The 14,746-nt window shown below is 37.1% G+C and overlaps 1 protein-coding gene across 2 annotated transcripts in view; it reads left to right on the forward strand.

Annotated features, from left to right (window-relative positions):
- Positions 1-14,746, forward strand: part of CARNMT1 (carnosine N-methyltransferase 1) — a 45,603-nt gene that overhangs the window by 15,877 nt on the left and 14,980 nt on the right. For both annotated transcript variants that reach the window (XM_032290897.1, XM_032290898.1), the window contains exons 4-5: positions 11,919-12,059; positions 12,921-13,099. In XM_032290897.1, coding sequence (XP_032146788.1) covers positions 11,919-12,059; positions 12,921-13,099 — 320 coding nt within the window. The remainder of the gene's footprint in view (positions 1-11,918; positions 12,060-12,920; positions 13,100-14,746) is intronic.

The following is a 14,746-nucleotide window of genomic DNA, read 5'->3' on the forward strand; positions in this document are numbered from 1 at the left end:
TCTTTTGTTGAGGGGGAACACAAAGTGTTTGTCTGTCATCCAGGCTGTAGTGCAGTGGTGTTACATAGCTCATTGTAGCCTTGAACTCCTGGGCTCAAATATTCCTCCCACCTCAGCCTCCCAGCTAATTTTTTATTTTTTGTGGAGACCAGGGTCTCCACAAAAAAGTAAGGGTTATACTGTTTTGTCTCCCCACTGGCAGTGTATGAAAGTGCCTGTTTATGTACAGCCCTGACAAATACTGTATTTTTTTTTTTAATAGAGATGGGGTGTCACTTTGTTGGCCAGGCTAGTCTTGAACTCCCAGACCTCAGGTAAACCACCCACCTCAGCCTCCCAAAATGCTAGGATTACAGGTGTGAGCCACTGTGCTTGGCCAATGAAAAATACTGTATTTTTAAGCTTTTGACCTTTTGCCAATCTGATGGGTAGGAAAATTGTATGTTGGCATAGTCTTAATTTGCATTTCTCTTATGATCAGTGAAATTGAACATCTTTATATGTTAAAGGGTCATATTACATGTTTTTATTTTGAGAATTACATATTTATATCTTTTTCTCTCAGTTTTTGTTGTTGTTGTTGTTGTTGTTGTTTTTGAGATAGAGTCTCACTCTTTCACCCAGGCTGGAGTGCAATGGCGTGATCTCAGCTCACTGCAACCTCTGCCTCCTGGGTTCAAGCAATTCTCCTGCCTCAGCCCCCTCAGTAGCTGGGACTACAGGCACCCACCACCACGCCCAGCTAATTTTTGTATTTTTAGTAGAGACAGGGTTTCACTATGTTGGCCAGGCTGGTCTCGAATTCCTCACCTCGTGATCTGCCCGCCTTGGCCTCCCAAAATGTTGGGATTACACGTGTGAGCCACTGTGCCTGGCTCCCTCAGTTTTTTTATTGAGGTGAATTGCATAAAAGTAATCATTTTAAACAATTCAGTGACATTCAGTACTTTCACAGTACTGTATATCTACCACCACTGTGTAGATCCAAAACATTTCATCAACCCAGAATAAAACCTCATACTCATTAAGCAATTACTCCAAATTCTCCCCACCCAGCTCCCCACGTTTATTATTTAGCTGTGTGACTGTGAATTGTCTCAAATGTGGTTTCCTTTGTATTTATCCTGCTTGGGATTTGCTAACGTCTTGAGGTGTAGGTAGATCTATATCATCAATTCAGAAATTCTTTGCAATTGTCTCTTCACATTATTTCTCTATCATTTTTCTCTCTTTCTCTTCTGGTACTCCAGTTACATGTATATTAAGTATTAAACTGTTTCATATCATCTCAGGTTTCACATGACTCTTTCCACACACTCCTTCTCCCAGCCCTTTATAGTACAGTTTGGATAATTTCTGTTAACCTAACTTCAACTTCACTGATTCTTTATTATGCTAATCTGCTGATAAGTCCTTTGAAATAATTCTTGATCTGATGTGGTAGCTCACACCTGTAATCCCAGCACTTTGGGAGGCTGAGGTGGGTGGATCACTTGAGGCCGAGAGTTTGAGACTAGCATAGCCAACAGGGTGAAACCCCATCTCTACTAAAAATACAAAAAATTAGCTGGGCATGGTGGCGGGCGCCTGTAATCCCAGCTACTTGGGAGGCTGAGGCAGGAGAATCGCTTGAACCCAGGAGGTAGAGGTTACAGTAAGCTGAGATTGCACCATTGCACTCTAGCCTGGGCAATAAGAGCGAAACTCCGTTTCAAAAAAAGAAGTTATTTATCTCTCATACCGATTTCTGATTTTTAAAAATTTCTAGCACTTCCGTATACATTCACACCCATTCACATATACTCTCTGTACTGAAATTCGTTGTCTCTTTGTATACATGATCTACCTTTTGCACTAAATGATTTAACGTACTTTTTGTGGTTATTTAAAAATCCCTACCTAAAGATTCATATATTCTGTTTGTGTGACTGTTCTCTTGAAGGCTTCCTCATAACAATGAGTTCCACATTTTCTTGCTTCTTTGCATGTTTCTTTTTTTTTTTTTTTTTTTGATTGAATGCCAGACATTGTATGTAAAGGAATAGTAGACAATAAAGTAATATTAACAACCAGAAAAAAAATCATTTCTCCTTAATCTGTCAGGCCACTAGTTGGCTGGGGGGTTAGGGGAGGGGTGGTGATGACTGAATCATTAAGTGATTTTAATTTCTAATATAGTTGCTTATATTAACTGCTTTTAATAATCACTTATTTGTCCATAAGCCTTGCATCTAGAAATATGGCATTGTAGGAATATTGTAGCTTTCTAGGAAGTGAAATGAAATGATTTCTGAAGTTTCATATGCATCTCACCTTTTGTGCATTTTTCCTGCATTAGAGTAATAGGAATATCTTTGCAACATTAAGAAATACTTGGTATGGTTATACCGGGAATAAAAAAACAATTTGGGCTGGGCATGGTAGCAAACACCAGTAGTCCCAGCTACTCAGGAGGCTGAGGGAGGAGGATTGCTTAAGCCCAGGAGTTCAGGGCTGTAGTGTGCTGTGTGCTGTGATTGCACCTCTAATAGCCACTGCACTCCAGCCTGGGCAACATTGCAAAGTCTCATCTCTAAAGTTAAAAAAAAAATTTTTTAAATAAACTATTAGTTTTTATAGTTTTAATTCTCAAGTTTAGGTCTTTGATCCATTTTGAGTTGATTTTTATATGTGATATAAGGTAAGAATTCAACTTCATTTTGCATGTGGATATCCAGTTTTGCCAGCATATTTGTTAAAAGAAGACTGTCCTTTCCCCCATTGAATGGTCTTGGTAGACTTGTTGAAAATTAGTGGACCATTTATATGTTTTTTTTTTCCTGGACTCTATATTCTGTAAACAGAATGTTTCATTGGTCTGTGTTTTTGTCTTTATGCCATAACATACTATTGTAATTGCTATAGTTTTATAAATTTCAAAGTCAGGAAGTGTGAGTCCTCCTTTGTTTTTTTTCAAGATTATTTTGGGGACCTCTTGTAATTCTTGTGAGTTTCAGGTTTTTTCATTTCTTTAGAAAAGGCCGTTGGACTTTTGATTAAGGATTGTGCTGAATAAATAATTTGCTTTGGGTAGTACTGGGGTCTTGACAACGTTAAATCTTATGCATTACCACAGGACGTCTTTCCATTTATTTAGATCTTTAATTTCTTTCAGCAGTGTTTTGTAGTTTTCAGTGTATAAGTCTTTTGCTTTGGTTAGATATATTTGTATGTATTTAATTCTTTTAAATCAAGCTTGTTCAACCAGCGGCCAGTGGGTTACATGTGGCCCAGGACAGCTTTGAATGTGGCCCAACACAATTTATAAACTATCTTAAAACATTATAAAGTGTTTTCTTTTTCCTTTTTTTTTTTTTAAGCTCATTAGCTGTCATTAGTGTTATTTTATGTGTGCCCCAAGACAATTCTTCCAGTTTGGCCCAGGGAAGCCAAAAAATGGGACATCCCTATGTTAGATACTATTATAAATGGAATTGCTTTCTTAATTTCCTCTTCAGAATTTTTATTGCTGACATAGTAGAAACACAACTGATTTTTGTGTGTTGATCTTTTCACCTGCAATCTTGCTTTATTAGCTCTATTAGCTTTCTTATGGATACTTTGTGGCTCACATTATGCAAAAAAGAGATAGTTTTTACTTTTTCCTTTCCAATTTCAATGCCTTTTGTTTCCTTGTTTCTGTTCTTAGGGAGAAAACTTTCAGTCTTTTCACCATTGAGTAGTTGTGGGACTTTCATAAACACCCTTTATCATGTTGAAGAATTTTCTTAGTTTTTTGTTTTGTTTTGTTTGTTTGTCCGTTTTGAGACAGGGTCTCGCTCTGTCACCCAGGTTGGAGTGCAGTAGCACGATCTCAGCTCACTGAAGCCTCAGCCTCCCAAGTAGTTGGGATTACAGGCACCCACCACCATACCTGGCTAATTTTTGTATTTTTAGTAGAGACGGGGTTTCATCGTGTTGGTCAAGCTGATCTCATGCTCTTGACCTCAAGTGATCTGCCCACCTTGGCCTCCTAAAGTGCTGGGATTACAGGTATGAGCCATCGCACCCAGCCAAATTTTCTTAAGGTTTCTAAAGGTTTTTCTGATTAAAGAGTGCTGGATTTTGTCAAATAACTTTTTTGCATCAATTGAGTTGATATATATGTTTTTTCTTCATTCCATTAATGTGATATATTTCATCAATTGATTTTCTTATGTTGAACCACCCTTGCATTCCTGGGATAAATTCCATTTGGTCATGGTAAATGATCTTTTTAATAAACATTGTTGTTTCCAAAAAGATACGTTCTTAAAGTTTCTAGTTGGTATTCTCTCTCAATAGATATACTCAGTGCCCTCCTTTGTCAAGTAATAGGTACTAGTTTAATACTTTCTGTAAAGTACAGGTATATCTCAAGATTCAAACTATCTGTTGCTGAAATATCTGTAAGTTTTAATTGGTAGGACTTTTAATAGAAATGTACCAAAGTTTTGGCTGTGAACTGAATCCCTGGTCAGAAACAAACAAAAAAAAAAGTAACATACCAAAGTTTCAGTGAATGTTGAAGGCTGAATATGAAATGTTTATGTCAACATCATTTCTGGCACTTAAAACATGACTTTGTTTATACTCAGTAATTATGGAATCATATATGATACCATTATTTAATTAGTATAACAATGTTAGCAACACTAAAATCGTATGCCATTGTTAAAGATAGTTAATGAACTAGCACACATAATATTATTTTACTGTTATTTTTCCATTGTTACTACTTGACATAAAGTAGACTGATGAGGCAAGGATGAGTTAGTTCTAAATGGTGCTAATAGGTTATTTTTAAAATTAAAAAAAAAAAAATTTAAACCATTCTGAATAAGTAAAGCATTTTACAGAATTTACAGCTTAAAAGGTTTCAAGAGATATGTAGTCTCCTTCCCATGAACAGTTCTTCATAACTCTTCCTCAGTTACCCAGTTTCCTTTCCTGAAAGTATTGTTATAAAAGTAGATGGGTATATATAAACTTTAAATAAAGTTCACTGAAATATAATATCTGTCACACTTTTTTTTTTTTTTTTTTGCCATTCTTGGATCCAGTGGAAATGTTACATTTCTTCCTATGTTATTTGTTTTACTTATTTGATTTAGATTGATTTCCTTAAGGTAGATAAGGTGAGCTATTGAAAAAAATCCTTAAACAGGAAACCTAATAAAACACAGTAAAGGCTGCATCGATACTAAATTCATAGCTTTGCCAGAATAAGTAAACACTAGAGCCTAGAAAAGGGGCGTTAGGACAGGTGTGGTGGCTCATGCCTTTAATCCCAGCACTTTGGGACGCTGAGATAGGTGGATCACTTGAGGTTAGTAGTTCAAGACCACCTGTCCAACATGGTGAAACCCTGTCTCTACTAAAACTATAAAAATTAGCTGGGCCTGGTGGTGCGCGCTTGTAATCCCAGCTATTTGAGAGGCTAAAGCAGGAGAATCGCTTGAACCCGGGAAGAAGGTTGCAGTAAGCTGAGATTGCACTGCTGCACTCCAGCCTGGGCAACAGAGACTCCATCTCAAAAAAAAAAAAAAAAAAAAAAGGTAAAGGAAGAAAAGGGGCATTAATTATAGCCCTTCAGAATCCAAGTTGATGCTAGATAAATTCTGGTCAACTTTGTGTCTTTCAGATAAATTTCTAGGACTCTTTTTATGCCACAGTAAGTACATGGGAATTTAATGTCTTTATACTCAGACTATAGTTAACACAAATTTATGTCAGCTAGCCTTTGTGAGTGTGTGTGTGTGTGTGTCTGTGTGTGTGTAATTTCACTGAAGGCCTTTTGTAATTGACTGCCTATAGAAGATCATATACTTAATGAAATATGTAGAATTAACTATATTGGGGTCATTAAAATATTTTTCTTAAGGAAACACACATATCAAGTTTTTGTTTTTTTTTTTTTTCCAAGTGAGTGTCTAATCATTTAAATATAAGAATTCAGTGCTGTAAAGCTTATAGTAGCTAAGAAAATACAGATTCTTAAGTTTGCATCCTGTCTGGAATGAGGGCTCACATGTAAAATCACATTTTTTGAGTCCTAAAAGTTGTTGGACTGTATTTTTTAGATCTTAATTTCATTAACCCATTCAATTTTAGAAGAATTTGAAGTGATTTGTTTGTGGGGAAAAAATCTTATGTCTTTGCATTTATATATATATATATATATAAACAATCCAAAAAGATACTGATCCACTACTGACTGGTTGAATTTGTTTTTTCTTTTTTATAGTTGGCCGTTAGGAAAAAAATATTCTGAGCATCTTAAAGGAGCATTTTTTTTTTTCCCACTTAGGAGAAAATGGAGAAAGTAAATTATAGTTCATGAAAAGATTCTTTTAGCTAGGAGAACCCATTTTAAAAAAAGAACATGTAGGGATTGTAGACTACCAAATAGTGCAGGTGGTACTTTAGAGACTAAAGATAGATTTCTCCCTCATCCTGAAAGCTCTCCAAACACGGATAGGTATGTGTTTCCTAGTCTTTTAAGTCAAGATTTCAAGTGCTTACAGATCTAAAGGAGTAACACAGTAGAAAAACCACTCAGCATTCACAATCCAGTAGAAAAATGCTGTAAATGATAGTTCACCAAAAGACGTACAGGACAGTCAATCTCATAAGAAAATGCAAATGTAAAACCACATTAAGATGCCATTTTTATTTTATTGCAAAGATTTAAAAGTTAGATAACTATTAGTGAAGGTGTGAGGAAACATAAATATGTTCCTGATGGAAGAATAAATTAGCAAAAAGCTTACTTAAAAAAATCTGGCTTATTTGTCAAAATTCAAATGTTTATCTTGGCCGGATACAGTGGCTCACACCTGTAATCCCAGCACTTTGGGAGACTGAAGTAAGTGGATCACCTGAGGTCAGGAGTTCAAGACCAACCCAACCACCATGGTGAAACCCTATCTCTACTAAAAATATAAAAATTAGCCAGGTATGGTGGCACGGGCCTGTAGTCCCAGCCACTTGGAAAGCTGAGGCAGGAGAATCGCTTGAACCTTGGAGGCAGAGGTTACAGTGAGTGGAGATCATGCTACTGCACTCCATCCTGGGTGACAGAGCAAGACCCCATCTCAAAACAAAACAAAACTTCTGATGATGCTGGGAGAAAAAATGCATATCTTGATTCTTGTAGTTCAGTTTAAGGGAAGATGGTCACATATTTTCTGCATGTGAAAGTTATTCATGCCACTTCATTATTGTAGTGTGGGAAGTAAAATTTTTCAAAATAAAAAAAGGAGTTATTCATGCTAAGGGTATTAGTTTTAACATTATGATAGTGAAATATTGCGAACAATATAAATGTCTTTAATTAGGAGCTTTTGATAAAATATATTACAATTATGCAGTAGAGTTAAGGAAGCTCTGTGTACTGGCATGAAAGAGGTTCGAGGATATTGTATTAGATCAGGGGTTGGCAAATGTTTTCTTAAGTGCCAGGCAGTAAATGTTTCAGGCTTTTCCGGCAATGTGGTCTCTGTTGAGACTGCTCAGTGCTATTGTTGTAGGAATGCAGCCATAAACAATTCTTAAATGAATGGGTATGGCTGTGTTTCAGTAAAACTTCAATTACACTGACAGGTGACTGGCCTGCAAGCCATAGTTGCTGTACCTGTATTAAGTGAATGATGCAAAGTGAAGAACCTTGGTATGTAAACTATAGTAGAAGTAGGAATTAATTATTGAAAGCATAGAAAAGAGAGTTCAAGGAACTTTGCCTGGGATATGTAGGAAATATAGATGAAGTGACAATTTAAATGATAAGGTAATTTTAGTTTCTGTGGGTAAAAGCTCCAAAGATTAACATGAGAAAGTCTTTTCTGGGATCAGTGAGAAGGTTGTCTGGCTGAAAGAGTTCTTTGTTGGGAGTTGATGAAGAGTTAAATTAGGATTATATATTTGAAGGTGCTAAACACTCCTGATTTATAGTATATTTCTATGATGAGTAAAAAAATTTGGGGCTGGGTATGGTGGCTCACGCCTGTAATCCCTGGACTTTGGGAGGCCAAGGTGGGTGGGTTGCTTGAGCCCAGGAGTTCAAGACCAGCCTGGGCAACACAGCAAAACCCCATCTCTTAAAAAGTATACAAATTAGCCAGGTGTGGTGACACACACCTGTAGTCCCAGCCACTTGGGAGGCTGAGGCAGGAGGATCATCTGAGCCTGGGAAGCAGAGGCTGCAGTGAACCGAGGTAGCACTGTTGCACTCCAGTCTGGACAACAGAGCAAGACTGTCTCAAAAAAAAAAAAAAAAAAAAAATCAGTAGCTCTCTTCAGCCTTGACATTTTGCCATATTTGCTTTAGATACTTTTTAATTTTTATTTTTTTATTGCCCCTGCAGAGCAGGGCTACCTCACAGCCAGTATGCTCAGGGTAGCTGTATTTTTTAAAAGAAGCAATTTTATTTTTATTTTAAAAATTTTGATGTAATAAAAGATTATTAGTGAGATATTTTTCGTTCCTTTTCTTTTTTTTTTTTTTGAGACAGAGTCTTGCTCTGTCACCCAGGCTGGAGTACAATGGCATGCTCTCAGCTCATGCAACCTCCACCTCCTGGGTTCAAGCAATTCTCCTCCCTCAGCCTCCCAACTAGCTGGGATTATAGGTGTGCACCACCACACCTGGCTAATTTTTGTATTTTTAAGTAGAGACTGGTTTCACCATATTGGTCAGGCTGGTCTCGAACCCCTAACCGCGTGATCTGCCCGCCTCAGCCTCTCAAAGTGCTGGGATTACAGGTATGAGCCACCGTGCCTGGCTTTGTTCCTTTTTATACTGTCTTTAAATTTGGTGTTTATTTTACACTTACAACATGTCTCAATTTGCACTAGCCACATCTTAAGTATTCAATAGCCACATGTAGTTAGTGGCTTTTACTGTACTGGAGAATTAATAGCTTAGATTCAGAAACCACTGTAGGTATTTAAAAATATTGTATTTACTTCTACCACTAGGGGTCAGCCAAGTGTCATAATGTTGACCAAACAAGACAGCATTTTGTGTTCGAGTTTTAAAATTTGCAACTATGCCCGGCGCAGTGGCTTATGCCTGCAATCTCAGCAATTTGGGAGTCCGAGGCGGGTGGATCACGAGGTCAGACACTCGAGACCAGCCTGGCCAACATAGTGAAACCATGTCTCTACTAAAAATAGAAAAAAAAAAAAAAAATAGCAGGGTATGGTGGCAGGTGCCTGTAATCCCACTGACTCAGGAGGCTGAGGCAGGAGAATCGCTTGGAACCTGGGAGGCAGAGGTTGCAGTGAGCTGAGATCACGCCATTGTACCCCAGCCTGGGCAACAGTGCGAGACTCCATCTCAAAAATTTACAACTGCAGTGCAAAGATCGTTCTGTGTGCAACAAAGGAAACCCTGTCAAAAACAATATTTACTGCTGGTGAAATAGCTGTAGCAGAACGGGTGATGGAAATGTGATCCATGGCCTCTTTAGACACATGGGCTCTATGTCTGTCCTTACAGATGTATCCTTTTCCATGCCTGTTTGTCTTGAATAAACTGTTGAAACTTTTCCTCCTGTTATTAGGGAGGTCATATTTATAATAAATGTATAGCTTCTCCATATTGGGACCTTATTAACTAGGTAAACTTGTTGGCTTGCTTATTTTCGCAAAGAATCTCAAGTAGGCACCATTTGATTATGGAGCCACATATCCTGTGTCTCTATTCCAATATGCTTTTAAAAATTTTTCAGCCGGGCGCGGTGGCTCAAGCCTGTAATCCCAGCACTTTGGGAGGCCGAGGCGGGTGGATCACGAGGTCAAGAGATCGAGACCATCCTGGTCAACATGGTGAAACCCCGTCTCTACTAAAAATACAAAAAACATTAGCTGGGCATGGTGGTGCATGCCTGTAATCCCAGCTACTCAGGAGGCTGAGGCAGGAGAATTGCCTGAACCCAGGAGGCGGAGGTTGTGGTGAGCTGAGATCGCGCCATTGCACTCCAGCCTGGGTAACATGAGTGAAACTCCGTCTCAAAAAAAAAAAAAAAAAAAAAATTTTCAGCCTGGTTTAAGGTTATCTCACCATTAAGGTCTGCATTAGATTTATATTTCTTGTTCTTCACAGAAACGGCCTCATAGAAATGCCCTAGACTTCATCCAGATTCATAGCAGAAATGCCCACTTAGAGTGCCTTAGTTTCATACACATCATAGTTAGAGGAACTTTTCATTATGCTGCTAACATCCCTTGTATAAAAACCCAATGAAGAAAATCTAGCCAAGAACAAAGATTTAGGGAAAAATTCTCTCCATCTTAGCCAGTAATTGCATAGTTCTTAATCTTTTTTTTTTTGTTCTAGAGGGTTTGCTTTGATGCATTTCCTATATGTCCACTGAAATCCTCTGTCATAGTAAAATCCTCTGTCATTGATAAAAGCAGTCATTAAGTTAACTTTCTGTAAGTTACCAAAATAATTGTTAACATTGGCACAGCTCTCCCTTCAGGTTAGCATAATTTCTAACTTCTACATGATAATATTTTACTGGGGTCATCAGCCATTTGGAAATTGATTGCTAGTTATTTTTATATAAATATTTAAATACTCTATGAATTTGCTTCCAAATGCTTTTCTTTCTGTAGCATGACTTTGATCAGATAATTTAAAAAAAAAATTCAAAGCTGAGAACAGCCACTTGCTGGAGTAGGGGTGGAAATACATGTTATGATGGGCAGATGGGAACTGAGAAAAGAAAGGTAATTCTCGAGAGCGGGGTTTTAGTGGGTCTGGTAGAGAGTGAGAAATGAGAGTGAGTTAGGTCTGAGTAGAGTGCGGAAATGGCAGGTCCCTTATGTGAGGAATCCCAGAGTCCTAGAGCTATGAGTTTACAAAAGCCCCAGAGTGTTTGATCTTTTTTATTTTGAAGTAGGATATGCAAAGGTTATATGGCTACTAGTAAAGTGCCCTGTTGCTGCTTAGAGCATGACAGATTTAAAAACCATGTAGTTAAAAGAGAATTAGTAGAAGTAGACTTGGATATTGGATTTGGTTTGTGAACCAAATTTAGGAAATACAGTAGTGAAATTTATTTTTACTTGACATATTAGCTGATTATATACATTTCCCTTTGGCTTTTTATAAGACTACAATTTTAGTTTCCTCAGGATTATATTGATTTGCCAAAATTCCTGAGAAAAGGCCTTGCTTTGGTAAAGTTTTTAGTGGTTTGAAAGTGGAATAATGGCTCTGACAGTGAAGAAAATATGTAATGGCAGTGTGATGCTAGTAGGTAGAGATCAGTTTGGTTGTGAACCTCTGGTTTGATGTAATATATTTGCCATCATGTATGCTTAATTAGAGGGCTGTTTCCCATTTCCCCATGAAAATATCCCCTCCCCCAAATTCTTTTGTCAACTAAAATATTTAAGGATTTAGAGATATACCTGACACATTAAACTCTACATCTGTTTAATCTAACATAAACAATTGGGTTACATATAAAATTTAGAAATAAAGTTATGTTGTATTTATTGTCCCATATGATGAACTATTTTTTTTTCAAACTCGTCATATTTAATTGGGATCCCTTTGGAATAATTTGTCTTTCTAAGATAGTTGTTCAGGGTGACAGCTGTTAGGAATATGAATGACTTTATAAGTCTTCAGATTTAAGAGTACTCCTTTTTTCTGAAAAATAATTTTTGAGGGCTAAAACCCTCATCTAATATCTGAACATACATAATAATTCCTTATACCTCTTATTTTTGACATTTAGAAGTATTTCCTGATTGTAAGAAGTCAGTCTTAGTGAGCTTATTCTTATTGAGTAAATGAGTAAGTTTTTAGTTGTTAATGTGGATTTTGTCTTTTTCTTTTTTTTCTTTGAGGGGTTGGACATAATTGCCTTATTTCATTTCAGGGATCCTTCTAAAGTAAATATTCTGGTACCTGGTGCTGGACTAGGAAGACTGGCCTGGGAAATAGCTATGCTAGGTTATGCTTGTCAAGGAAATGAATGGAGTTTTTTTATGCTCTTTTCTTCCAACTTTGTACTCAACAGGTATTTAATTTATTTTTTGCTGGAAATAGTAATTTCTCAGAATCAGATTGACTTACCTATTTTCTTGAACAATTTTGAATTTGAAGATAAGTACGTAGTATTGATTATGATATATGTCACAAGTGTTTCTTATGTTGAAATTAAAGTACTTATACGGATTATCACTTGAACCAATTGCCTAGTTATCAGAATGTTGAAACAGGTTGGGTAAGTGACTTTCTAGAAAGTGATTGGACATTCCATGAAATGATTTCTGTACAAAATCTTCAGGACTAAGTATGAACCAGGAAGGAGTATTTAAGTGGCCAAGTATGCTCTCATGACTGAGTTGGAAAGATCTCTCAGAACTTCTGTGGCCTCTTTTGGAAGGCAGTGGAAGACAGTTGTTGTTTTTAAAGCCAGAAGATGTACATTGAGTGGCTGCCTTATTTAAAGAATACATTGTCTCGGATGGCAGTGTGAGTTTTAGGGGGTTAGTGAAAAAGAGAAAAAGAAGAGGGTTATTAAAAAAAAAAAAAAAAGATAGCAAACTGTTTTAGTTGAAACCAGTACCATTTTAAAAAAAAACTAGCTGGATTGTTTTACTTGGTTTTGAAGTTTAGAAATAAATTTCTAAAACTTTGAATGAACAGTACATTTATATCTCTGAATTTACTTTTTTTTCTGTCTTTAATCCATGATTGGTTGCTCATCTACATGTATATGTACATTTTCAGATAATTAGGGAAGCTGTTGCAGTGACTTTTTAAATAATAGTGAATTACATCTGTAAATCTTCAATTAAGCAGAATATTTTAGTATTTAAAGTGGATTTTCTTGGTAAAAATAGTTAACACGTGATTTTATGCTCATATTTTGCAGATGTTCTGAAATTAATAAATATAAACTTTATCCTTGGATCCATCAGTTTAGCAATAACCGGAGATCAGCTGATCAAATTCGACCCATCTTTTTCCCTGATGTTGACCCCCACAGTCTTCCTCCTGGTTCTAACTTTTCTATGACAGCAGGAGATTTCCAGGAGATTTATTCAGAATGCAGTAAGTTCAAATTAAGCATTTAGAAAGTCTTGTCCTTTATTCTAAATTTATGAGCTAGTTTTATCCTAAGCCAAGGTTTAGATCACTCATTTTGATGGTAGAACATAAGGCATACGTCAGTGTCAGTTTAGAGGTTTTCAAGGTCATATACAAGGCATCGATAAGAAATAAAAAGAAGTGTAAGATATCTATAGTCCAGAAATTTAGAATCTGTTGGGCCCATTAATACTAAAAGATATGATGTAAACAGTTTAAATGAGTAATGAATGCTAAAAAAAGAAAGGTTGTTAGTGTGAGAAGGAAGCTGTTCAGAGTGAGGCTATGACTTGAAGGTTGAGAGAATAGCATTTGAGGCAGACAGAAGTACAAAGATATGAATAAGATGATTGGGGATGGCAACACAGCTGTACTGGCAAGGAAAGAAAAGCTTTAATGAAAGATTTAATGGGAGATATTGCTAGAAAAGTAAATTTGTTCCAGATCATGGAGAACTTTTATAGTCAGGCTGTGCATTGACTTCTGCCTGGCAAACTGTTGAAGAAATCTGAGCTAGGGATGACAGAAAGGGAGATGGTAATGGGGAAAGAGGAGAAGGAGATTGGCAGTAAAAGGAAAAAAAATAGAATACTGAGGGTTCAGCAAAATCTAGGTGTCAAAAGAGAACAGGGAACAAAACAAAATCCCTGTTCATGGAGAACTTCTATTCTAGTAGAGAAAGTGAGGCAATAACAAATATAATATTGTGACAAAGAAAATTTAAGGCAGGGAAGAGGGGTTACAGAGTGACTGGGGAGGGGCTGCTGCTTTTTATAGAGTTGTAAGGGAAAGCCTTTCTAAGAGCAGAAACTAAAAAAAAAAAAATCTAGCAGAGAACCTTGAAAGAGTACAGAGGCAAACCATTGAGCTCTTTGAAGGGAAAATGTTGCAGATGGGGAATGGCAAGGAAGGAGGGTTAGGGAGTAGAGACCGTGATTGCTCTGCTCAAGGAGGAGCCGGGCTATAGTAAGCAGTGGGTACAGTGGTGGGAAGTCAGCCTCGAGAGGGTTTGATGAGGCAAACTTGTAGGCAGTCCACAGTAAGGACTTGGAATTGTACTCAGGATGCCATTGGATGGCTTGAAGCAGGAGTAGCAACAACATAGATTGTTTTTATTTATTTATTTAACCACATGGAAAGCTTTTATTTTTCCCTGAACTATGAGATTGGGACAACCTGTATTCTGAAGGAAGAAATGGAGAGTTGAAAGATGTAAGATGTTGGGGATAAGGAATGAAATAATGGAAAACACCACTTAGGCAAGTAAAGTCCCCTTTTTCTGGAGCAGGGCTTGAGAGAACAGATGATAAAGGTAATCCTCCATGGGATCAAGTGCCTTTATTGCACCAGGATTTATACAGACACCATACCTCCAAGAGACAAACGGTTCTCTACTGGATTTTCACCCATTGCCTCTACCTGCCCTTGGCTCCCCTTTTCCCCTAGTAATTATTTGCAGTTGTAGTAGATCTTGAGGTATTTGGATGTCATTCATTTCTCATTTGGCAACTGGTGCCTACGGTCTTTCTGCAACCTGCCAGACTTAGTGGTTAACACTAGTGTAAATTGGAATGACTATTATTTTGTTTTAAGTGATTTTAAATGAAGCCT

This window comes from Sapajus apella, unplaced genomic scaffold (assembly GCF_009761245.1).
Source record: "Sapajus apella isolate SASKATOON/1434 unplaced genomic scaffold, GSC_monkey_1.0 scaffold24, whole genome shotgun sequence".
NCBI classification, from domain to species: Eukaryota; Metazoa; Chordata; class Mammalia; order Primates; family Cebidae; genus Sapajus; species Sapajus apella.